This window comes from Entelurus aequoreus, linkage group LG16 (assembly GCF_033978785.1).
Source record: "Entelurus aequoreus isolate RoL-2023_Sb linkage group LG16, RoL_Eaeq_v1.1, whole genome shotgun sequence".
Taxonomy (NCBI): Eukaryota; Metazoa; Chordata; class Actinopteri; order Syngnathiformes; family Syngnathidae; genus Entelurus; species Entelurus aequoreus.
This window is the reverse complement of record NC_084746.1, coordinates 50,734,360-50,759,359: the sequence shown is the minus strand read 5'-3', so window position 1 is coordinate 50,759,359 and position 25,000 is coordinate 50,734,360. Positions and strand designations below refer to the sequence as shown.

The window sequence follows — 25,000 nt, the reverse complement described above, 5'->3', positions numbered from 1 at the left end:
ACAAACATAATAAAATATCACTTACTGTACAAGGTCTGCTCTCACTAGGATGCCGACTATTAGTTTGTTATTTTTCCGTTGAGATAACTATATGATGACTCATAATCTTTGTGGGGGAAAAAAAAGGGAGGTGGAACCAAGCGCCTTTCCGTGTCTTTGGCGCCGCCCTAGTGGCTCTCTGGAGATTTTTCAAAAATGTATGAAGAATGGAAAAAGAGGAGGGGAAAAACAGCTATTTTTTTGTTTTAGTATGGTTTCTGTAGGAGGACAAACATGACACAAACCTCCCTAACTGTTATAAATCACACTGTTTATATTAAACATGCGTCACTGATTCGAGTATTTGGCGAGCGCCGTTTTGTCCTACTAATTTTGGCGGTCCTTGAACTCACCGTAGTTTGTTTACATGCAGAACTTTCTCCGACTTTCCAGGACGTGTTTTATGCCACTTCTTTTTCTGTCTCATTTTGTCCACCACACTTTTAACGTTGTGCATGAATGCACAAAGGTGAGTTTTGTTGATGTTATTGACTTGTGTGGAGTGCTAATCAGACATATTTGGTCACTGCATGACTGCAAGCTAATCGATGCTAACATGCTATTTAGGCTAGCGATATGTACATATTGCATCATTATGCCTCATTTGTAGCTATATTTGAGATCATTTAGTTTCCTTTAGGTCCTCTTAATTAAATGTATATCTCATGACACATGTAATATGGCTTTTAATTTTTTGCGGCTCCAGACAGATTTGTTTTTGTATTTTTGGTCCAATATGGCTCTTTCAACATTTTGGGTTGCCGACCCCTGATTTAGGGCAATGGCTCCTTACCATATATGGACATATACAGTTAGCTCCTAGCCAACTGTCAGCTTGGGATCCTAAAATAAACACCGTGTCAACCAGCAAGGATCAGCTTTTGTGATTGGCATTGAAAGGCATGAATTAGCATTGACTAATCACATACTATGTCATTGAAATCGACTGATACTGATCGGTGGCTGATTGATTAGCGCATCCCCGACACAGTATGTTACTATATCTTCCGCCATAGAGGACATTTGTGTTTTGCATAACAGGGCATTTATTTTTTTGTAACTTTGACCAAAGAAAGAACAACAATAAATGTCCATTACAGATGATGCTTAGGGGGATATTGTTTGTTGTTGTTACTTTTCATCATTTTACTAATAATCTTCTTCCTGGTTCATAAAGGATGACGTTATGAATGAACGGCCCGTAACATTACAATGAACAGCAGATATTCTTTCTTACCAAAAACTTGTACAAAGTCCTGTATGAACCAGATTTATCATTTTTGCCAGCTAATTAATAAAACAAACCTACTAACAAAATATATTTGTTTGGTGTGGTTACATTGAGCCATAGTGTTTAACTATAGTGCAGGAAACTGACAGCTGTTTTTAATATTTTGAACCTTTTATGTAGCAAAATAGGGTCACCAAAATACTAAATAACCGTAGTCAATGTGTTGCAGTTGCACACCACTTAAAACAACAACCACAATAATAAACTGATGCAACGCTTGTGTGTCATTGGACTGTGCAGAATATGTGTTTATCTTCCATATAGACGTACTGTACTCTCTACTCGGCATTAAAGTAGAAGTACATGCGAAACAACCGAGCACAAGCTTTCCAATCCGTGTGATGCAGGCTAAAGTGAATGTCCATTACGCCTGGCCCCGGCCAGCTCAAAATATGGAAACTATTGATTGGGGCCCCCGTGCGCTGCTAATTAATGATGGCCCACTATTTGTAAAAAGTCAAGCCAATTATCAAATGAACACATGAGGCTGAGAGTGCGCTGGTAATTAGTGTTAAGGTTGCTTGTTGGGAATTTGCGGGGCCTCGCGATGTGTCTCATCATTTTTGAAGAGTCTGGTCACCGCCGTTTATTGTTTTTGCTTGTTGTGTTCTTTTCAAGTGCTAGAATGACTTCTCCCTTTTCCATAGAACTGCTTGACCCAAGCCCCCAAGCTACCCCCACACATCATCCTTCATCATCTTCCGACTTTTTGCTCTATAACCAGCAACATGTGACCCCGACCGCATGGGGCCTAAGCCTGAGGCGTCATTTTGCATCAAATGTCCCTCCACATTTTGATGTCTTGGCTATATTCATGCAGTGGAGTTCTCACACAAAGAACTGATGAGAAAATAATGATCAAGAAGAATATAACTGTCGTATTTTACTAATAAAGAGGCAATTTTAGTGTTGGCATAATCATGTTGCGGGTATACATTAAGAATGTTAAGATGATCTTAAGTTGTACGTTGTATTTAATTCCTGTGAAAAACACTATTAAAGCCCCGCCTTTTAGTTGTGATATTACTCACATGTCAATATTTTCTCTTTACTCTCTCAATATCACTACTATTTCTTACCACAAATAGAGTTGGCGCTATCTGCTCGCTGGGGGTATGCATCGTAACTAGAGATGTCCGATAATATCGGACTACCGATATTATCGGCCGATAAATGCTTTAAAATGTAATATCGGAAATTATCGGTATCGGTTTCAAAATTATCGGTATCGGTTTCAAAAAGTAAAATGTATTACTTTTTAAAACGCCGCTGTGTACGGCATACTTGGTCAACAGCCATACAGGTTACACTGAGGGTGGCCGTATAAACAACTTTAACACTGTTACAAATATGCGCCACACTGTGAACCCACACCAAACAAGAATGACAAACACATTTCGGGAGAACATCCGCACCGTAACACAACATAAACACAACAAAACAAATACCCATAACCCCTTGCAGCACTAACTCTTCCGGGACGCTACAATAACCCCTGTTCCACCGTGCTGACTAATTCATTCAGAAATATTTATTCATACTGTAAATATGCTGTAAAATATATTTTATAGGCTGCTACAAAAATATAAATATTTATTAAACTTGTGTCCATTTAAAAGCAAGGATAGGCCAAATGCTGGCAAAAACAAAGTATATTTTTTAATGAGAACAAATGACTGTGGCTGCAATAAAAAATCACCAAGGCTATCTAACTTCCTCAAAAAGAATCAAGCATTTTGTGATGATGTGTTTTAAAAAGCTGCTCACAGGTATGTTATAGATTATTGATTAACTCCTGTAATTTTAGAAGTCTAATAGACCTAATTAATTCTGAACATTTTAGCTATCGAATAGATTGTATATCTATTATTTCATGATATCTGCGCAGTGGTGCCTAATATTCGTGTCTGTCTGTGACGTTTGTTGTTATGCCGACGCTGCTTCATGCTTGAAGTTTGTTACAACATTTTTTAAAAGTAAAACTTATAAGAAACAATCTAAAGCACTGGCATTTTAATCATTATCCTCCAGAGTGCCTCAGTTTTTTTCTGAAAAGTTTCACTTGAATCCCCAAACAGAAGAGCACCAGAGAAACACATTTTGCCCAACGCAAGCAGCACTATTTATTATAAGAAGAAAAAAAGTACTTGTATTAAAACAGTCAAATTTAGCTGGCGGACTTTGGCTAAAATGATAGTTAAGTATATACACCTGTTAGCAAGGTAACAAGCTAACTTTCTTACTGAGTTGAGATCGCATCCTCCAGATGTCCGACATAATGCTTTAAATGTTCCCGTATCACAGATGTACTGCCATAAAGAACAATGTCCGCTTTGTAAAATGAGTGAGGTAATCATGTCTTTAGCAAGACTAGGGTAAAATGCTCCTACACAATGTTGTTGCGAGTAGCCGCGCTGACTTGCTTCCGTCCGGAAAAAACACAAGTGATGACGTCCCTAATCAAACAACTCTATTAAAAAAAATCTGTGAAAAATAGAGCAAAAAGGCATAACCAGAAAACACTAAATGTTGATACTAATGATAAAACGTGTACAACGTTTTTTAAGTCTTTTTTTTTTTTAAATTGCATGTCCATGCGTCATGGCCAATTATGCAACTGACATGATGACATAATATACACTCCCCACACTCCCACTCGCCACATAAAGATTGCTGTCTTGTGGTAAACACTGACAATTATACAAGTTGTCCATTAAATCTTTTTTTAATTTTTTTTTTACCATTTTATTACAAAAGCAGATAAGATAAATATGTGCATATTATGATAAAAGGAGAACTAGATATTGACGATTTTTACCTCTTTTAATACACGTGAGGGCACTGTTATTTGCACGAAACACATCAAGACGGTACTCGATTTCTTGCCATGTTTGTTTCAGCATACCCTATCAAAGGTGGCAATGGCATCACTAGGTCATAACATTATGGACTCAAAACACTGCCAGTAAGATTTGGTATACAAAAAAAAACAATGACATTGTAGAACAAGTTGTATTGGCACTTGTATTGACATGTTTTGGCAACATATAAATACAAACATTGAAAAAATACCATATTTTTGGTGGATATTTTTTGGTATCATAACATTTTCAATGCCAATCTTCATATTTGTGTTCACTTATTGTTTTTGTGTGTTTAACAGGTTTTGATTTTCAACTTTTATATTTTCCACAATTGCTTCTTTTTTTTACGGTTTCAAATTAATGGCAGTGCTTTGACATGGAGGCGGGTGTCTGTGGGTGGGGCTTACAATAAATTTACCTGGAAGCCGTTTTACTAGACTTGGGCTCGCAAGTAAAACACAGTAGAAGGAGACCGAGGGGTGTGAATCAAGTTTAAGTTATGGGATGTATAGAGCTGTGTCTCATTTCGTCAGCCGCATCCTTCCAAGGACCCAGCCCTTGTGGTCGAGGAAGTGTTGGTTCTGTACAAATCTGGTGCAACTGTCTTGCTAGTGCTTGTGCTAGCACATTGTCCTGTAAATGAACAAATACACAATTCTTAACAGGAGGGACCATCATTATTTTCACAAAGCAAGTTCAAATATTTTAAAGCTATGATCCCTATTTCATAGTAATGAAACAGTTTAGAGGAATTACTGTATTATATGATTGCTTTATTGGTTCATCCAATCCATCCATTTTCTTCCGCTTGTCCCTTTTGGGGTTGCGGGGGGGTGCTGGAGCCTATCTCAGCTGCATTTGGGCGGTAGGCGGGGTACACTATTGGTTCAGTTTTTAAATAAATGGTAATATGGCAGTCGAGCTTTAGCTTTGATGTAGTTGGACAATGTTACCCTCAGAAACACGCTGGAGACAATTCAGATGATGTTCCAGAAAGACAGAAGTCTTCGTTGTTTTCCTTGTTGAAATAAGTACAGCAACGTCACAAAGTACTACTCGGATAATATTTTTAATAACTTTCAATAGAAATGTCTTCGCTAAAATCAATTTTAAATAATCCCTCAGCTCAACAATGTAGCAGTTGATGATTTTTTATTTATTTCTGTTGTAAAAGGTTTTACTTTCAAATGTCAGTGTCTTTCCATATTTTGTAATATTTGCATTTAGGCTTATAAGGAATCACAACAGAGGTAGTTTCAGCGCCTTGTTTATTAATTTATACAGATCAAATGAATACTTGCTTCCAAATGATCATCCAAACCTGTATTTACGTTATTATATCAATTTATTTTACTCCACTCCGACCCCGAAAGGGACAAGCAGTAGAAAATGGGTGGATGGATGGAGTCAACCTTTTAAGGTCTAAAAATAGAAAAAACTTCCATTCATCCATCCATTTTATACCGCTTGTCCCTCTTGGAGTCACAGGGGGGTACACCATGGACAAGTCGCCACCCAAATGCTAAAAAAACTCTGTGTTGTGGGTTCTCTCTGGGTACTCCGGCTTCCCCCCACCTCCTAAGACATGCACCTAGGAATAGGCTGATTGGCAACGGTAAATTGGCCCTAGTGTGTGAATGTGAGTGTGAATGCTTGTCTGTCCGTCTGTGTTGGCCCTGCCACGAGGTGGTGACTTGTCAAGAGTGTACCCTGCGTCCCGCCCAAGTGCAGCTGGGATAGACTCCGGAAAAGCGGTAGAAAATAGTTGACTGGAAGGATGAAGCAGTCTGCACGGCCAGGATATGAGGCTCTCTCTCGGGGGAACAAGAGCAATGAACCACATGTAGCTCGCTCAACATTACGATAGTCGAAGTCTCGTATTTTACTAAAAATGTAGGTTACTCATGTCTCACCAAGCTTTACATGTCTGGTGTTAGATGTTTTTAATGAATAAATGCAGCCATAATTACATTTTAAAGTCGCTGTTTTCTCTCCGCGTAGAAATGTAATAAAGTATTGTTCCATACAGAGTTTCTCCAAATATCGCGGCTATATCAAGACAAACGTGATAATTAAAAAATGCATATTTTTCCATTTCTGTACCGCTTATACTACATCCTCAAAATATGGCTAGGTTAACACCAAGACATACTATAACTTAAACTTGATTTATACCCCCACGGCCGTCCTGTCTTCTTCTACCGTATTTTTCGGAGTATAAGTCGCTCCGGAGTATAAGTCGCTCCGGAGTATAAGTCGCACCGGCCGAAAATGCATAATAAAGAAGGAAAAAAACATATAAGTCGCACTGGAGTATAAGTCGCATTTTTGGGGAAATTTATTTGATAAAAGCCAACACCAAGAATAGACATTTGAAAGGCAATTTAAAATAAATAAAGAATAGTGAACAACAGGCTGAATAAGTGTACGTTATATGAGGCATAAATAACCAACTGGTATGTTAACGTAACATATTATGGTAAGAGTCATTCAAATAACTATAACATATAGAACATGCTATACGTTTACCAAACAATCTGTCACTCCTAATCGCTAAATCCCATTAAATCTTATACGTCTAGTCTCTTACGTGAATGAGATAAATAATATTATTTGATATTTTACGGTAATGTGTTAATAATTTCAAACATAAGTCGCTCCTGAGTATAAGTCGCACCCCCGGCCAAACTATGAAAAAAACTGCGATTTATAGTCGGAAAAATACGGTACTCTGTTTTATCGGCAAGCCCAAGTCAGGTAAAACAGCTTCTGTGTGAAATTGTTGTAAGCCCCACCCACAGGCACCCGCCCCTCAATGTCAAAACACTGCCATTAATTTGAAACCGTAAAAAAGCAAAACAAAACTGCAAAAAAAACGCGAAGCAAATGTGAAAAAGGAAACATTTAAAAAAAAAGCTGTCAAACACAAAAACAATAACTGTTTACAACAAATTTGAAGATTGGCATTGAAAACATGATATAATACAAAAAAATATCCACCAAAAATATTGTATTTTTTCAATGTATTTGTTGCCAAAACTTGTTTCGGTGCCAATGCAACTTTTTTCTTTTTTTTTTACAATGTCCCAAAAATATTCCGAAACCAAATCTTTCATCCATAATTACTGACCTAAAGCAAAAGACTATTGATGCCATTGCCACCGTTGATAGGGTATGCTAAAGCAAACATGGCAAAAATATCAAGTACCGTCTTGATGCTCCATAAGTAATGTCGCATATATTTGTCAAATGAAAATGCAATGAGTTTGAACATCTTAATAACCACTGAGTGTGGAACACATTTGATTAAGATATCTCACCAGGAGCCTTTGTTATACATTTTTAAAATGGTAAAGAAACTTTTTGGACACATTGCAGGATTTATTTGTTGTATTAGAATTTATTCTTTCATAGTGGTGTTAGTTTTAAGCACAAAGCAGCAGACTATCATTAATCCATCCTCGCTGTGGACACATATGACCACATTACATAAGATACGGCAGTTGAATAAAAGTGGCACGGACCACATGTCAGTAGCACAGCTGCACACACTTACTTAGTAATACTTCATATTCTGCATGACCCGATCCATCGCATACTCATTAATCGCCTCTTTTTGCTTGCACCCCTACACCCCGATCCATGACTGTGTGTTTTTTTTTTTTTTTGGTCCAGTTAGTCTTGAAGACTCTTCTTTGGCTCTCATGTCACATGGCAGTCACATAGCGCTCAGTAATTACAACATTGCTGCTTTTTGCAGGAAAGGCTGACTAAAAATACTCCCGTGCTGCATTCGAAGCTTGTGTTGTGGTAATGTGAATTCAAGTAAAAACAAGACATTCTAGCTTTTAAATGTCCTTTTTGGCTAACAGTTGACTGCCCTGCGTTCTTGTGGCTGAGCTGATTTAATGGACGCGGCGATTCACTGTCCATTAGATACACCTGCACAAGCGGTTGCCTTGGGTTTGGCGGTGGACTGTCCCTCTCGTTTGGCGGTGGACTGTCCCTCGCCTGGGGGGTTTGGTGCTGTCGGGCGGGGACCAGTCCGTGCCCCTCTGGCTTCGGGTCTCCTTGGGCTTCCTCCTTCCCCTGGGAGGTGGGGAGGGGTCTTGCCTGGACCGCCCTGCACTGCGGCCGTGCGGGCTCGTCTAGTGTCGGTTTGGGGGAGCTGCTTGCCCCCCTCGCTGCTCAACTGCCCTGCGATAGTCCCTCTCCTGGGTTTATTTATTTTTACATTTATATTGTTATTGTATCTGTTTTTTTTCCCCATTTATTTTATCTTTTTCTTAATTATTCATATTTTAATTATATGTGTGTGTATATATGGATGTGTGAGTGTGTATGTGTGCCTATGTATGTATGTACGTGTGTGTGTGTGTGTGTGTATATATACATATATATGTATGTAACGATATATATGTGTATGTATGTATTTATTTATTTTTATATATATATATATATATATATATATGTATATATATATATACACATATATATATATATATATATACACATATATATATATATATATATATATATATATATATATATATATATATATATATATATATATATATATACACATATATATATATATATATATATATATATATATGCATATATACGTATGGCCGTGTATGTGTTTGTGTATGTACATGCATTTGTATATAGGTATACAGTATTTGTGTGTGTGTATATATGTATGTGTGTACTGTATATATACATATATATGTATTAGGGCTGCAACAACTAATCGATTAAATCGATTATTAAAATAGTTGCCGATTAATTTAGTCATCGATTCGTTGGATCTATGCTATGCGCATGCACAGAGTTTTTTTGTTTTTTTGTTTTTTTATTTAAAAAAAAATATATATATATATATATATATTTTTTTTTTTAATAAACCTTTATATAAAAATTGCAACATTTACAAACAGCTGAGAAACAATAATCAAAATAAGTATGGTGCCAGTATGCTGTTTTTTTCCCAATAAAATACTGGATAGGATAGAAATGTAGTTTGTCACTTTTATCCGATTATTAATCGATTAATCGAAGTAATAATCAACAGATTAATCGATTATCAAATTAATCGTTAGTTGCTTCCCTAATATGTATGTAATGATATTTGTATGTGTGTATTTATATATATATATATATATATGGCCGTAAATGTGTGTGTGTGTATGTATGTACATGCATGTGTATATATGGGTATACAGTATTTGTGTGTGTGAATGTGTGTGTCTGTGTATATATACATATATATGTATGTAATGATGTATGTATGTATTTATATATATATATATATATGGCCGTAAATGTGTGTGTGTATATATACATATATATGTATGTAATGATATATGTACAGGTATGTGTGTATTTATATATATATATATATGGCCGTAAATGTGTGTGTTTGTGTGTGTGTGTGTGTGTGTGTGTGTGAACGTGTGTCTGTGTATATATGTATGTGTGTATATATACATACTGTATATATGTATGTAATGATATACAGTATGTATGTGTGTATTTATATATATGGCCGTACGTGTGTGTGTGTGTGTGTGTGTGTGTGTGTGTGTGTGTGTGTGTGTGTGTGTGTGTGTGTGTGTGTGTGTGTGTGTGTGTTGTACGGGATCTCGGAGCAGCAGGGGGCCCCAGAGACGGGGCATGCAGGCCCACCGGTGTGTGGACATGCCCTGGTGCCCAGTCAACCCCTGTCCCAGCTATGGGTAAATAACCCCAGCTATGGGCGAATAGTGAAAACCGCCTCAACGGTGGACCAGGCGGAAGATGGCGGCAGCGGAATGCACCACAACGGCTGGGAAGGCGGATGAAGGCTGCAGCAAAGACGGGTCCCCAGTCGTCTTGGTTTCCATGACACTGGACCCTGGCCCGCTCAATGCCAAGGACTGTGTGGTGGCTGACCGTGCACCAGTCTCCCCACATTAAAAGATTCCACGCACAGGCGTCCTCCATATAGGGAATCCACCCTAACATCCCGGAAGACGACCCTACGGAGGACAGTCATACTCGTTTCGAGTGACCGCCGATGATGATGATGATGGTGTGTGTGTGTGTGTGTGTGTACAGGACTGTCTCAGAAAATTAGAATATTGTGATAAAGTTATTTATTTTCTGTAATGCAATTAAAAAAACAAAAATGTCATACATTCTGGATTCATTACACATCAACTGAAATATTGCAAGCCTTTTATTATTTTAATATTGCTGATTATGGCATACAGCTTAAGAAAACTAAAAAATCCTATCTCAAAAAATTAGAAAGATTTCCTCGGACCAAGTAAAAAAAATAATATTTATAACAGCAAAACAAAATCAAACATTTGAAAATGTCAATGAATGCACTCAGTACTTGGTTGGGAATCCTTTTGCACGGATTAGTGCATCAATGCGGCGTGGCACGGAGGCAATCAGCCTGTGGCATTGCTGAGGTGTTATGGATGCCCAGGATGCTTCAATAGCGGCCTTTAGCTCATTTGCATTATTGGGTCTGGTGTCTTTCAGCTTCTTCTTCACAATACCCCACAAATTCTCTATGGGGTTCAGGTCAGGGGAGTTGGCAGGCCAATCGAGGACAGTAATGACATGGTCAGTACACCAGTTACTGGCGGTTTTGGCACTGTGGGCAGGTGCCAGATCATGCTGGAAAATGAAATCATCATCTCCATAGAGCTTTTCAACAGATGGAAGCATGTAATGCTCTAAAACCTCTACAAGCGTCTGACTTGGGCTATGGAAAAGAAGCACTGGACAGTTACAGAGTGGTCCAGAGTCCTGTTTTCAGACGAAAGCAAGTTTTGTATTTCATTTGGAAGTCAAGGCGCTACAGTCTGGAGGAAGGCTGGAGAGGAGCAAAATCAATCAATCAATCAATCAATCAATCAATGTTTATTTATACAGCCCTAAATCACAAGTGTCTCAAAGGGCTGTACAAGCCACAACGACATCCTCGGTACAGAGCCCAAATCCAAGTTGCTTGAAATCCAGTGTGAAGTTCCCACAGTCAGCAATGGTTTGGGGAGCCATGTCAGCTGCTGGTGTTGGTCCACTGTGTTTCATCAAGTCCAGAGTCAATGCAGCTGTGTACCAAGAGATTTTAGAGCACTACATGCTTCCATCTGTTGAAAAGCTCTATGGAGATGATGATTTCATTTTCCAGCATGATCTGGCACCTGCCCACAGTGCCAAAACCGCCAGTAACTGGTGTACTGACCATGTCATTACTGTCCTCGATTGGCCTACCAACTCCCCTGACCTGAACCCCATAGAGAATGTGTGGGGTATTGTGAAGAAGAAGCTGAAAGACACCAGACCCAATAATGCAAATGAACTAAAGGCCGCTATTGAAGCATCCTGGGCATCCATAACACCTCAGCAATGCCACAGGCTGATTGCCTCCATGCCACGCTGCATTGATGCACTAATCCGTGCAAAAGGATTCCCAACCAAGTACTGAGTGCATTCATTGACATTTTCAAATGTTTGATTTTGTTTTGCTGTTATAAATAATATTTTTTTTACTTGGTCTGAGGAAATATTCTAATTTTTTTTAGATAGGATTTTTGAGTTTTCTTAAGCTGTATGCCATAATCAGCAATATTAAAATAATAAAAGGCTTGCAATATTTCAGTTGATGTGTAATGAATCCAGAATGTATGACATTTTTGTTTTTTTAATTTCATTACAGAAAATAAATAACTTTATCACAATATTCTAATTTTCTGAGACAGTCCTGTATGTGTTAGTGTGTATGTACATGCCTGTGTATGTATAGGTATGTGTGTTTGATGGATAAATATGTGTGTGTATGTATGTATGTATATGTGTGTATGAATGTGTGTGTATATGTATACATATGTGTATGTGTGTGATTGTATGTAAGTATGTGTATACGTGTGTATATGGGTTTGTATATGTATGCATGGTACGGAATACGTGCATGTGTATGTTTTTTTTATTTCATTAGATTTTTTTATGTATGTATTTATTTATACATGTTTATTTATTTTTCAATGTAGTATTTGTTTAAATGTTCTTTTTTTTTCTTTTTTTTGTTTTAAAATTTACTTTTATTTTATAAAATGATTTCTCTCCTGCTTTGTTTGTCCGTTTGTTGTGTGTATGTGTCGCTGCCCCAGCGTACGTTGCTGATCGCAGCGGCGGGTCTGCTGGGGTGCCATGGGGTGCCAGCTGTGGGTGCGGGGCTGGGGCCTTATGGTCTTTTACCGGATCGGATGCCTAGTGGGCGGGGGTGCCTGGACGTGCGGGATAGATTGGATGGGCGGTGGTGGTGGTGGTGGTTGCTGACATACTGGTGTTAATGTGTATGGTCATGTGTTATTGATGTTTGGCAGTAAAAGTTAAAAAGAGTGTCTTTCTCAGTAATTATTTTTATAGCACACCGAGATAGAAAGTAAAGTAAACAATATCTGTTTTCACGCACAATTTTAATCATTGTTTCTTTATTTCATACAATCGTTTGTGCTTTTCAAACACAAAGTCTGCTCTACTGTGGTCAGGGAGCCTCCTGTACAAAAACTGACCAAGGCTTGCGGGGAAGTACACAGGAGGAGGGAGCAAGACGACATTGCTTGCGCAAGTTACCTGACGCGAGAGTATTGCTTGCATTTTACTGACGTCATGTCCGGTAAAATCAAATTAAATATGGTCAAGCTAGCTCTGTTCTCAATGGGGACTAGGCGCCATATGCTTGTTTTGTTTTGGGCGGTACGAATTGTTCAAATTGCGAAAAGGATAAACGTTTCTTCAGAGTTCCACGAGAGCTAATCAAAAAGGCCGGAAGAGTGCAAGATGTTATGAAACGACGACGACAAAAGCATGCAGCTCACACTCCAGTCCAAGGGAGCAGAGTCGAAGAATGCATGAGTTTGCAGTGATCACTTCATCAAAGGTTTGTTTGATATACTTTTAACATTTATTATTCCCCATTTAAATATTATCTTGATATCATTTGTATTTCTTATACACGTTTGCTACGAGTGTTTCTAAAAGTACCAACTCGGCGTGTCTAAATAAAATAAATTCAACGTGAGCAAAAACCTATAAGCTTTTATCAAAGGCAACAATCATAAATGAAGCTTTCAGCACATACACAATGTTGACATATATAGTTATATTTTGATAGACGGGGAAAAACCCGCTACTCGTAAACGGCGCGTGGAACAGCAACAAACATGGCTTATTTAAACGCAAAGTTAAATCATAAAATGCAACTTTACCTGAGCAAAATCGATGCATATTTATCCACGAGAGTCTTGATCCCATCTTTGACCCAGCCAGCCACAAAGAAGTTGTTGACCTCCTCAAAGTTTCCACCTTTTTTGTCGTGTAGGAATGATGTCTGGAGCACAATAGTTTGATATGTTTGGGCACGCGATGGATGTATAATCCATGATATCACTCGACAAATCTTGTTTTGATAAAGTATAGTAGGGATCCTTTCCATTGCATAGCTAGATTTTTTTGTTTGTATCTGCTTTTTGCGGGAAGATTTAAGCTTCTTTTGTACTTGTGCACTGCTTGCTGTACAACAGCCATCTTAACTTGGTTTTTACTTCAGGGAAGAAGTCACGTGTCGGAATACAAGCAATACACCGGGCTAGGCCTTACAAGAATCCCCAGATCAAGTCATGTACAAATGCGTTGTGCCGTACTGAGAGCTGTTACCAGTGATGGGCAAGCTACTCGGAAAATGTAGTAAGATTGGCTACAAGTTACTCTCGATTAAATGTAGCTAAGCTACAGGGTAAACCCTGGTAAAACTTTTCATGAACTCAACTCACCTTAATGTGTGTTCATATATTTGTGTTGTATGTCTTTGATGAAGAGAGCAGTTATGATTTTGGTTTACAGAGTAAACAACTAAAAACTAAGACGTTGGGCATTGTTTTCCTTAACCCATACATTTGTCTAAATATGGCATTATTTGGGTTTCCTGCACGTCATCTTCATCACTAAAAGAAAAATCTGCGGGAGAGAATTCCTCCTCAGTTTTCATCTATCTATTTTTCTATCTCTGACTCCCTCATCGTCATGTGAGTGTCTGTCATGATTCTGCTTACGAGTTTTGATGACCCGCCTTATCTTGTCTCTGATTGGCCGGTCCATAATGTTTTGCCCTAACCGTAGCCAATTGTGACTCATCATACGAACACCAACCAATCATCATGGATTTTATCCGTATGTATGGATGTTCTCATTCATCCAGGTCATTGTATATTCTCCATATTTTTTATTGGACTGGATTTACAGTTTCTCCTCTTTGTAGCTTGTAGCTTTGATCTAAGCTACCTAGTTACATGGGTCTAAAAGTAGCTGAGCTACAGGAAAATATACTATTTAAAAAAAAGTAGCTGTAGTTAAGCTACGTAGTTTAGCTACATGTAGCTTGTTACTGCCTATTACTGGCTGTTTCTAATCATTTGGTAGCCTTCCCAATGTGATGCAGTATGGTTATCAAATTTCTTTGACAGCACGGGGATTTTTTATTTTTGTGAGGGCAAAATATTTGTATTGGATCTCATTAGATTATGTACCTGATGAAGTGGCCGGGGAATGTATTGCTCTACTTGCTTGTTCATGGTCATTTAATAAAGTTGTCTAATGTTGTGGGCTCACTGCTGTCGTCCTGTTGAACATTGAAGTGAAAATATTGTTTAAAAAAGCCTCTAGTGTCTCTTAGGGAAGTCAGCATTGTTTACATCCGCATTGTTGGGAGTCTTGTATTACGATGGAGTCACACCCGAGACAGGCTTGGCTGTGAATGCTAACTTGTGATGCTAACAGTGCCGTTACTGTCACCCGCACACGCTGCTCGCTAGTGGAGAAGGAAGCACAGTGGCCTAACCTCCACAGTATGTTTCTTATGTAATCACTGGAGCTACACAAGGACCTAAATAGACCAGACTGAGCAGCCCTGCCCCCGTGTGGACACCATCTGCCTCAGCACCTCTCTCGGCCAACATGGCGGCCTGCAGCCCAATGCATGATGGGAGAAGTGAACTGAGAAGCCTTGCTGGTTACTGTTTTAGTGGTCTTTACTATTTTTCAGCAATGTGCAAACACAGAAATAATCTAAAAGCAAAAAAACACAAACACCATAAAACCAATTCATGTTGGGAAGGCGTGGCTCAAGTGGGAGAGCGGTTGTCCAGAGACTTGAGGATTCCGTGTACGAATCCAGCTTCAGCCATCGTGGTACTGCTGTTGTGTCCTTGGACACGCTACCCATCTTCCTCCTTAGTGCCACACACACTGGTAGGGAGGATCACTGATGGAATTGAGCAAATATTCTACAGTTTTCCTTATTTACAGTGTGTACAGTAGATTGTTCATTAATGTCCTATATTGAAAACAAATTCTGACACATAAATTCTGCAGGCTCAAAAAGAGTAATGTTCAAATGCCCAAAAGTTCAAGTTAAAGTACCAATGATTGTCACACACACTCTAGGTGTGGTGAAATTTGTCCTCTGCATTTGACCCATCCCCTAGTTCACCCCCTGGGAGGTGAGGGGAGCAGTGGGCAGCAGCGTTGCCGCTCCCGGGAATCATTTTTGGTGATTTAACCCCCAATTCCAACCCTTAGTGCTGAGTGCCAAGCAGGGAGGTAACGGGTCCCATTTTTATTGTCTTTGGTATGACTCGGCCGGGGTTTGAACTCACAACCTACCGACAGGTTTTTTTGCATTTGTTTTTGATCCTGCAGCATTTTTGTGATTGCAGCATTTTCCTGTTTTCTTCTTGCTTTTGGAGAGTTTGGACTTCTCTGTTGGCCGCCATACTTTTCGCCTTTGTTGCTGTTTTGATGCATCAGCAACATCCCACCGATAGACCTTTAGTGAGCGTTGTCCGCGTGCACGACCTCCAACACTAACTACTGATGTTTGTTTGTGTGTTTGCAGTTTCCTGGACAGAATTGACTCTGTAAGACAGAGCGACTACACACCAACAGACCAGGTGGGTCCTCACGTCAGCATCAACCCTCCCCAATTCAATCTCCTCCATCATTTCTTACAATTATGCCATCTTTGTTTGCCGTGTTTTCCAGGACTTGCTACGCTGCAGAGTGTTAACTTCAGGGATTTTTGAGACGAGGTTCCAAGTCGACAAAGTCAACTTTCAGTGAGTGTCTTCTTTAGTCCATTTTGGGACCGATTCCTAATCTTACATGAGGGCCAACTCCTTAATTAAGTGCTTACAATATTTAATCAAGGCTTTGCTCACACTTCTAAACTTTGTAATGGTGCTTTTTGACTTAATAAATCAAATAAATAACAAATGGGTCACATTTGATTATAACTGCTTTGATGTTTCCTTTTTGCAAGGTTTAACATTTTTACTTACCAAATTATTTTAAATACACCTCATGTTCACTATGTTTTCATAAATTTATTAATGATAATATTAATAGTATTAGATGTATTGAATTATTTACATATTCATTTATTTCCTTAAAATTTGACCGTTTTATTAAAATAAGTAACAAGCAGGTAAATGTGTTTATGAATGCTTCAATATTGTCATTATTAAAAATTATTAAGATATTTTTATTTTTAAATTCAAACATTTTTTCAAAGTGTTGGTACATATTCAAATGATAATATCAATAGTAAAAAATATATTAAATAAGAATAGTTAAAAAAAATTTTTATTTTATTTTGATTGACACTTTAAAATAAATAACAGCTAAATGTGTTTGTGAATGCTTCAATATTGTCAGCAATGTTTAAAATTAAGGGATTTTTCTTTTAAATCCACATTATTTGGAATATCCATCCATCCGTTTTCTACCGCTTGTCCCTTTTGAGGTTACAGGGGGGCTAAAGCCTGTCCCAGCTCCACTCGAGCGCAAGGCAGGGTACACCCTGGACAAGTTGCCACCTCATCGCAGGGCCAACACAGATAAACAGACAAGCATATGTTTTGATTACTATTTCAGTATTAATAGTAATAAATATAATAAATGGGAATAATGTCTGTATATATATATAATTGACAGACTTAATCAAATAAGCGGCTACATATGGATATAAATGCTTCAATATTGTTTGCAATATTAAAATTATTTACGGGGGTTTTGTTTTTATTTTACATGTAATAAATATAATGAATGGGAATAATAATAAAAAAAAATTTAATTTTTTTACAGATTTAGTAAGATAAATAACAAGCGGTTAAATATGGTTATGAATGCTTCACTATTGTCTGCAATGTTTAGAATTAATTACGGCGTTTTTGGTTTTCTTTTTAAATCCAAGTTATTTGGAATATGTTGTGATAAATATTCCAATAAGAATATTAATATTGATAAATACATTACATGGGAATATTTCATCTTGATTTCATGCTTTAATAAAATAAATAACAAGTGGATACATTAGATTATTGCTTCAAAGTTGTCTACAATGTTTAAAAAGTATTATATTTTCTTTTAAATTCACATTGTTTTTTTAATTATTATTTTTATTATTTAAGTTTTGATAAATATTTTGAGGATAATATAAATAGCTATACGTACATTGAATGGGAATAATTACATATTTATCTATGAAAAATAGATGCCTTGAACTAACCTTATATACCTTAATATAATAAGCTGATTAATAAATTAAAAAAAGATCTGGGCTGAACAAATGCTGAGTGTGCAGTTTGTGTATTTGTACTGTGCTGTGGTGACCACAAGAGGGCGTCAGTGAGTGAAGTAGTCTAACCATAGTGTTTCCTCTCAACAGCATGTTCGATGTTGGCGGCCAGAGGGATGAGAGGAGAAAATGGATCCAGTGCTTTAACGGTGAGAAGCGTTTAAGTTTTGTTGGAGATTTGTTTGTCTCTGTCCTCATGGCTGCCTCTGCTCCCCTTCACCAGACGTCACTGCCATCATCTTTGTGGTGGCCAGCAGCAGCTACAACATGGTAATAAGGGAAGACAACAACACCAACCGGCTACGGGAAGCCCTGGACCTTTTTCGCAGTATTTGGAACAACAGGTGGTTACGCACCATCTCCGTCATTTTGTTCCTCAACAAGCAGGACATGCTCGCCGAGAAGGTTTTAGCTGGAAAATCCAAAATTGAAGACTACTTCCCCGAATATGCTCGCTACACCATACCAAATGAAGGTGGGTGCTTTCTCACGCACACACACACGTCATATGTACTGTATGTTAATGTTCAATCTGTCCACCTTCCAGCAAATCCTGAACCCGGCGAGGACCCCAGAGTGACGAGAGCAAAGTTCTTCATCCGAGACGAGTTTCTTGTAAGTACGCGAAGCTGACGGCCGCCATCTTTGTGGCGAAAATAAACTCATGCGTTAGTTACATGGGTTGCAAGTACAATGTACGGTAGTTTTGAGGGGAGTTATAGTCTTCTGTATTTATGAAATATTTAGGGCTGTCAAGTGATTAATGTTTTATAATCAGATTAATCACACTGTTGAACTGTGATTAATCAAGGGGTTTTATTTGCTGGCATAAAATCAGAATCAGAATAGTTTTATTGCCATTGTTTGAGAACGGGTTCACAAACTAGGAATTTTTCTTGGTGCAATCGTGCAACATAAAACACATATAACACATATTTGGTAATACAAAAGAGCTGTAACTGAGCTATCAGATCATGTTATAGACTTAGAAGGAATTCAAGGAGCTGCTGTTAGGAGTTATTGTTCATTTGCCTGATGGCCGAGGGGGAAAAACTGTTCAGGTGGCGGGAGGTGTGGGTCTGGATGGACCGTAGTCTCCTGCCTGAGGGGAGAGGGGAGAATAGTTTGTGTCCAGGGTGAGAAGAGTCAGCTGTGATCCGACCCACACGCCTCCTGGTCCTGGAGGAGAACAACAAATACCCCAATATGTGGATACAAATGCAATTTGGTAGTCAGAATGTCATACAGGATTGTTTTTTTTAATGTTTTACTGAACTGCAAGTCATTGATTTGCTCAAAACTTGGTGACAGTAAGTACAGTGTTGCGTCTGACCAGTCTTCCTCTCAGGGAATTAAAGTCACTCGTCAATCCCAAGTTCTTTCAGATGACATATATGTTGAGTAAGAAGGACCATCAAGACAGAATAGGAATATTATCAAGTTTTACTAAAGCTTTAGGAGACCAGTCCTACAGTGCGCTAATACCAGCAAAAAATATATATATTTTTATTTTTTTGTCATTAAAAACTACAATCATGTGTGCTTACGGACTGTGTCCCTGCAGACTGTATTGATCTATATCAGGGGTCACCAACGCGGTGCCCGCGGGCACCAGGTAGCCCGTAAGGACCAGATGAGTAGCCCGCTGGCCTGTTCTAAAAATAGCAAATAGCAGCCTCTATTTTTTAAATTTTATTTATTTACTAGCAAGCTGGTCTCGCTTTGCCTGACATTTTTAATTCTAAGAGAGAAAAACTCAAATAGAATTTGAAAATCCAAGAAAATATTTTAAAGACTTGGTCTTCACTTGTTTAAATAAATTCATACATTTTTTTACTTTGCTTCTTATAACTTTCAGAAAGACAATTTTAGAGAAAAAATACAACCTTAAAAAAGATTTTAGGATTTTTAAACACATATACCTTTTTACCTTTTATATTCCTTCCTCTTCTTTCCTGACAATGTAAATCAATGTTCATGTAATTTATTTTTTTTATTGTAAAGAATAATAAATACATTTTAATTTAATATCATCATTTTAGCTACTGTTTTTTCGACGAAGAATATTTGTGAAATATTTCTTCAAACTTATTATGATTAAAATTCAAAAAAAATATTCTGGCAAATCTACAAAATCTGTAGAATCAAATGTAAATCTTATTTCAAAGTCCTTTGAATTTCCTTTACAAAAAAATTTCTGGAAAATCTAGAAGAAATAATGATTTGTCTAGCTTGGTCCAATTTGTTATATATTCTAACAAAGTGCAGATTGGATTTTAACCTATTTAAAACATGTCATCAAAATTCTAAAATTAATCTTAATCAGGAAAAATTACTAATGATGTTCCATAAATTATTTTTTAAATTTTTTCAAAAAGATTCGAATGAGCTAGTTTTTTTCTTCTTTTTTCCGGTTGAATTTTGAATTTTAAAGAGTCGAAATTGAAGATAAACTATGTTTCAAAATTTAATTGTCATTTTTTTCGTGTTTTCTCCTCTTTTAAACCGTTCAATTAAGTGTAAATATCATTAATTATTAATAGTAACATAGAGTTAAAGGTAAATTGAGCAAATTGGCTATTTCTGGCAATTTATTTAAGTGTGTATCAAACTGGTAGCCCTTCGCATTAATCACTACCCAAAAAGTAGCTCTTGCTTTCAAAAACGTTGGTGACCCCTGATCTATATTGATATGTAATGTAGGAACCAGAAATATTAATAACAGAAAGAAACAACCCTTTTGTGGTTGGTGCACTAATTGTAAGTGTATCTTGTGTTTTTTATGTTGATTTAATAAATAAATAAAAAAAGAAATAATTTTTTTAAAATGTTGATTTAATAAAAAGAAAAAAAGAAAAAAAAAATTATTTTTGTATTCAATCAACATAAGTGTGTGGCCCCAGCACTCCGCCAAGAACGCTTGCTCAGCACTTTTCGTGCAGAGAGAACGAGCGACTCCGGGTAGCCTCGCTATCGATACGATATCAATTGTCTGTGTTTGCGCCACACGCTGTTATTGCATAAGATGGAGGGTTTTTTTCTTGGGGGCGGAGCTTGAGTGTGAGATGTTTAAAATGTTCTTTCAACGATAAAACTTATGCAAACTCGATTGCGTTACAAATAGAGATGTCGATAAATGCGTTAGAATGTAATATCGGAAATTATCGGTATCGTTTTTTTATTATAGGTATCGTTTTTTATTTATTTTTATTTTTTTTTTATTAAATCCACATAAAAAACACAAGATACACTTACAATTAGTGCACCAACCCAAAAAACCTCCCTCCCCCCATTTCTTTCTGTTATCAATATTCTGGTTCCTACATTATATATCAATATATATCAATACAGTCTGCAAGGGATACAGTCCGTAAGCACACATGATTGTAGGTTTTAATGACAAAAAAAATAAAATAATAATAATAAAACATTTATTTATTTTTTAGTTTCTTGTGCGGCCCGGTACCAATTGATCCACAGACTGGTACCGGGCCGCGGCCCGGTGGTTGGGGACCACTGCACTAAACTACTGAGTAGGCAAGCCTCGAAATGTATTTAATGTTGACAAAAACAAAGTTTGTTAGTTTCAGTGTAGCTGGCTTAGCTCATACTTGCCAACCCTCCCGTTTTTAGCGGGACAATCCCGGTATTCAGCGCCTCTCCCGACAACCTCCCGGCAGAGATTTTCTCCCGACAAACTCCCGGTATTCAGCCGGAGCTGGAGGCCACGCCCCCTCCAGCTCAATGCAGACCTGAGACTGAGTGGGGACAGCCTGTTCTCACGTCCGCTTTCCCACAATATAAACAGCTTGCCTGCCCAAAGACGTCATAACATCTAGGGCTTTTATAGAGTGCACAACAAGGAGACGAAGCAGAAGAACGAGGAAATCACAGACATGGCGGCCGAAATGATGTACTCATCATGAACGGAGAAGTTAAACAGGACAAAACTGCCATCTAATGGATAGCCACTGGAACACTGAAATACAAGTATTTTTTTTTCTTTTTTCTATGTAAATAAAATTTAAAAAAAAAAAAAAAAAATATATATATATATATATATAGCTAGAATTCACTGAAAGTCAAGTATTTCATACATATATATATATATATTATGGCTGCAACAACTAATTGATTAAAATCGATTATAAAAATAGTTGCCGATTAATTTAGTCATCGATTCGTTGGATCTATGCTATGCGCATGCGCAGAGGCTTTTTTTTTTTTTTTTTTTTCAATTAAAAAAAAAAACACAAAAAAAAACACCTTTATTTATAAACTGCAACATGTACAAACAGCTGAGAAACAATAATCAAAATAAGTATGGTGCCAGTATGCTGTTTTTTTTCCAATAAAATACTGGAAAGGATAGGAATGTAGTTGGTCTCTTTTATCCGATTATTAATCGATTAATCGAAGTAATAATCGACAGATTAATTGATTATCAAATTAATCATTAGTTGCAGCCCTAATATATATATATATATATATATGAAATATATATGAAATACTCGAGTTGGTGAATTCTAGCTGTAAATAACCACGGCCCCAACCACGCCCCCCCCGCCCCCAAACACCCCCGACCAAGCCCCCCCCCCCTTCCCCTCCCGATATTGGAGGTGTCAAGGTTGGCAAGTATGGCTTAGCTGCTCCAGGTTAGCAACCTCTCCCGCACTCCCCGTGTTGGCATTAGAGTCGGTGTGAGTAACGCCTCCCGCCTTCCTCTCCCCGCCGCAGCGGATCAGCACGGCGAGCGGCGACGGCCGACATTACTGCTACCCGCACTTCACCTGCGCCGTGGACACGGAGAACATCCGGCGGGTGTTCAACGACTGCCGGGACATCATCCAGAGAATGCACCTGCGGCAGTACGAACTCTTGTGATGGGGGCGCCATTCTGCATCCTCAACCGCCAACCCTGACCTCCCCCTCCCCCCCGCCCCCCTCCACGGTCTCTACGCACCACCGCACCCTGCTGTCGAGGACAATGAAGTACTACTGAAGTGTGTCAAATCCTCTTCTCTGCTTTTCTTGATTACTATTATTATTGATTTATTTTAATGTTTCCTTTTGAAGGCCTTGACTCGTCATTCCACTAAGCTTCACGCTACCTCCTTTCTTTGCCCCCCACCCCTCCTCTTTTTGTTTTTTGCCTTGTCTTTGGACCTGAAGACACCCGCAGGATGTGTGTGTGTGTGTGTGCGTGTGTGTGTGTGTGTGTGTGTGTGTGGTCGTGACTCCTCCCACTGGTCCTCCACCTGCCCATGTGCGGAAATACGGATGAAGAGATAAATGCACTTTGGCATCAACTTCCTTTTTTTTTGTTGTTGTTTTAACTACTTTGCTGGTTCTCCAGAGGAAGCGTACACACAATGTAGCATCGCGATATTTATTACCCCCCCGTCACCACGCCGGTCTCGGGGCCGAGAGAGATGAGATGCGGGAGGTGCACGGCAGGAAGAATTTTTTCAAAAGTGAATGAAAAAGAGACTAAGCTGCGTGCACCTTTTAAACCCCCCCTCCCCCCCACTGACGCCTCCACGAACTCGGACCTCCTGCCGACCCTCCTAAACACACACACACACACACACACACACACACACACACACACACACACACACACACACACACAATCCTTCTAGCGTACCTGGGAGAGGAGAGAAAAATGTAGTTTTTTCTTTTTCTTCTGTTAACTTGTACACTGTGCAAGGTTGAATTATCCTGTACAGACTGTAAAATGTAATATTATTTTGTACAACTTAATTGAAAGAAAAACACATCTACTTGTAGATCTTTGTGCCTTGATTATGGCTGTACCTGTAAATGAGCTCAGATGTAAGTATGTTTTCGACTGCGCTGTACAGCTTGATGTCAAACTCTACGGGCGGCAGAGGACTTTCTGCTGGCTTGGGGGACTTTCTCTGTAGAGTTTAGGGGGGTTTGGTTTTTTTTTGGTTTTTTTTTCTTTCTGTTTTATAAAAAACATGAAAACAAAAGAGGAAAATGCTGTTTGTTAAAAAAATGACAAAAAAAAAACACAAAAAAAAATAGGGTAATAATCCTTCAAAACCTGTATACATTATGCAAATTAACCACTTACCTGCAGTGAGGACCAGATGTTGCAGCGCCATGCCTTTTACTTTCTTTTCAACTTTATTGTTAATACTCTTTAATTTCACAGCTTTAACAAAAACATTGGAAATCCATTGAAAGTGTCCAAATTGCAACCTGGTGTTGTTTTGAATAGGAACCAACTTTTTTTTTTCTTTCTGTTCTGATGTGCGTGCGGGATTGTTTTGCTGACGTGCGTGCCTGTGCACACGTGTACATAAGACAACAAAGACTCACACATGCATTGTGTGTGCGTGCGCGTGTGTGAGGAGAGTGTGTGTAAAGAATTTTATAAATGTATGTACATGTAAATTTATAGGTCTATATAAATATATATGTACAATTATACATGTCGAATTATGTGTGTGCCTAAGTGTACATACCTATGTATGTATACGGTAAATATGTATACATACACACATAGGAAAGCATGTTTAGATTGGAGATGAATAAATGAGAGTGTGCAATATTAGTAATCTTTTGGTCCTTGGGAGCCATACGGGATGGCACAGGCACTAATGAATGTGTGAGCAGCAGCCAACAAGACAAGCTCTTCTCCTTCTTGTACAAAACAGCATCAGCCTTTTTTTCTGCTACAGAACACGTCTTATCCCCCCTTACACTCCCACCCAAGGAAAAAAAAAAAAATTACTAAAAGCGTGACCACAGAGTGACTGGAGGTGCCAAACACCTCGTTTGGGCCCGGGAGGATGATGAAATGACATTTTTATTTTTCTTTAAATAAAGAGGCACATTAGAGGATTTCATTTGCTTCTTTTCCACCACCGTGTCCTCAATTTGTGTCTCGTAAGGGACGGCAAGGACCAAGTTACAATTTTAAGACACCTAAATACTTCAGTGGTTAAATTGACCTCGGAGGATTGCTCATTTACAATCAATGGTGTTAGATATCATCCTTTTACTTCTCACTTTCATACATTTTGTTCATTAAAGATGCCGATGTAGGTCAAAAGGAACAAATGGGAACAAAACCTCCTATGC

At 38.2% G+C, this 25,000-nt stretch overlaps 1 protein-coding gene across 3 annotated transcripts in view; it reads left to right on the top strand.

Annotated features, from left to right (window-relative positions):
• The window catches only part of gnal (guanine nucleotide binding protein (G protein), alpha activating activity polypeptide, olfactory type), a 144,709-nt gene extending 119,930 nt beyond the window's left edge, over nt 1–24,779 (top strand). For 2 of the 3 annotated variants that reach the window (XM_062023259.1, XM_062023261.1), the window contains exons 6-11: nt 16,148–16,202; nt 16,294–16,367; nt 17,978–18,036; nt 18,111–18,362; nt 18,435–18,502; nt 22,625–24,779. In XM_062023259.1, coding sequence (XP_061879243.1) covers nt 16,148–16,202; nt 16,294–16,367; nt 17,978–18,036; nt 18,111–18,362; nt 18,435–18,502; nt 22,625–22,771 — 655 coding nt within the window. In that variant the 3' untranslated portion in view covers nt 22,772–24,779. Of the gene's footprint in view, nt 1–16,147; nt 16,203–16,293; nt 16,368–17,977; nt 18,037–18,110; nt 18,503–22,624 lie in introns of all 3 variants that reach the window. The other variant, XM_062023260.1, reaches the window with a different exon arrangement.
• Nucleotides 24,780–25,000: the final 221 nt, after the last annotated feature.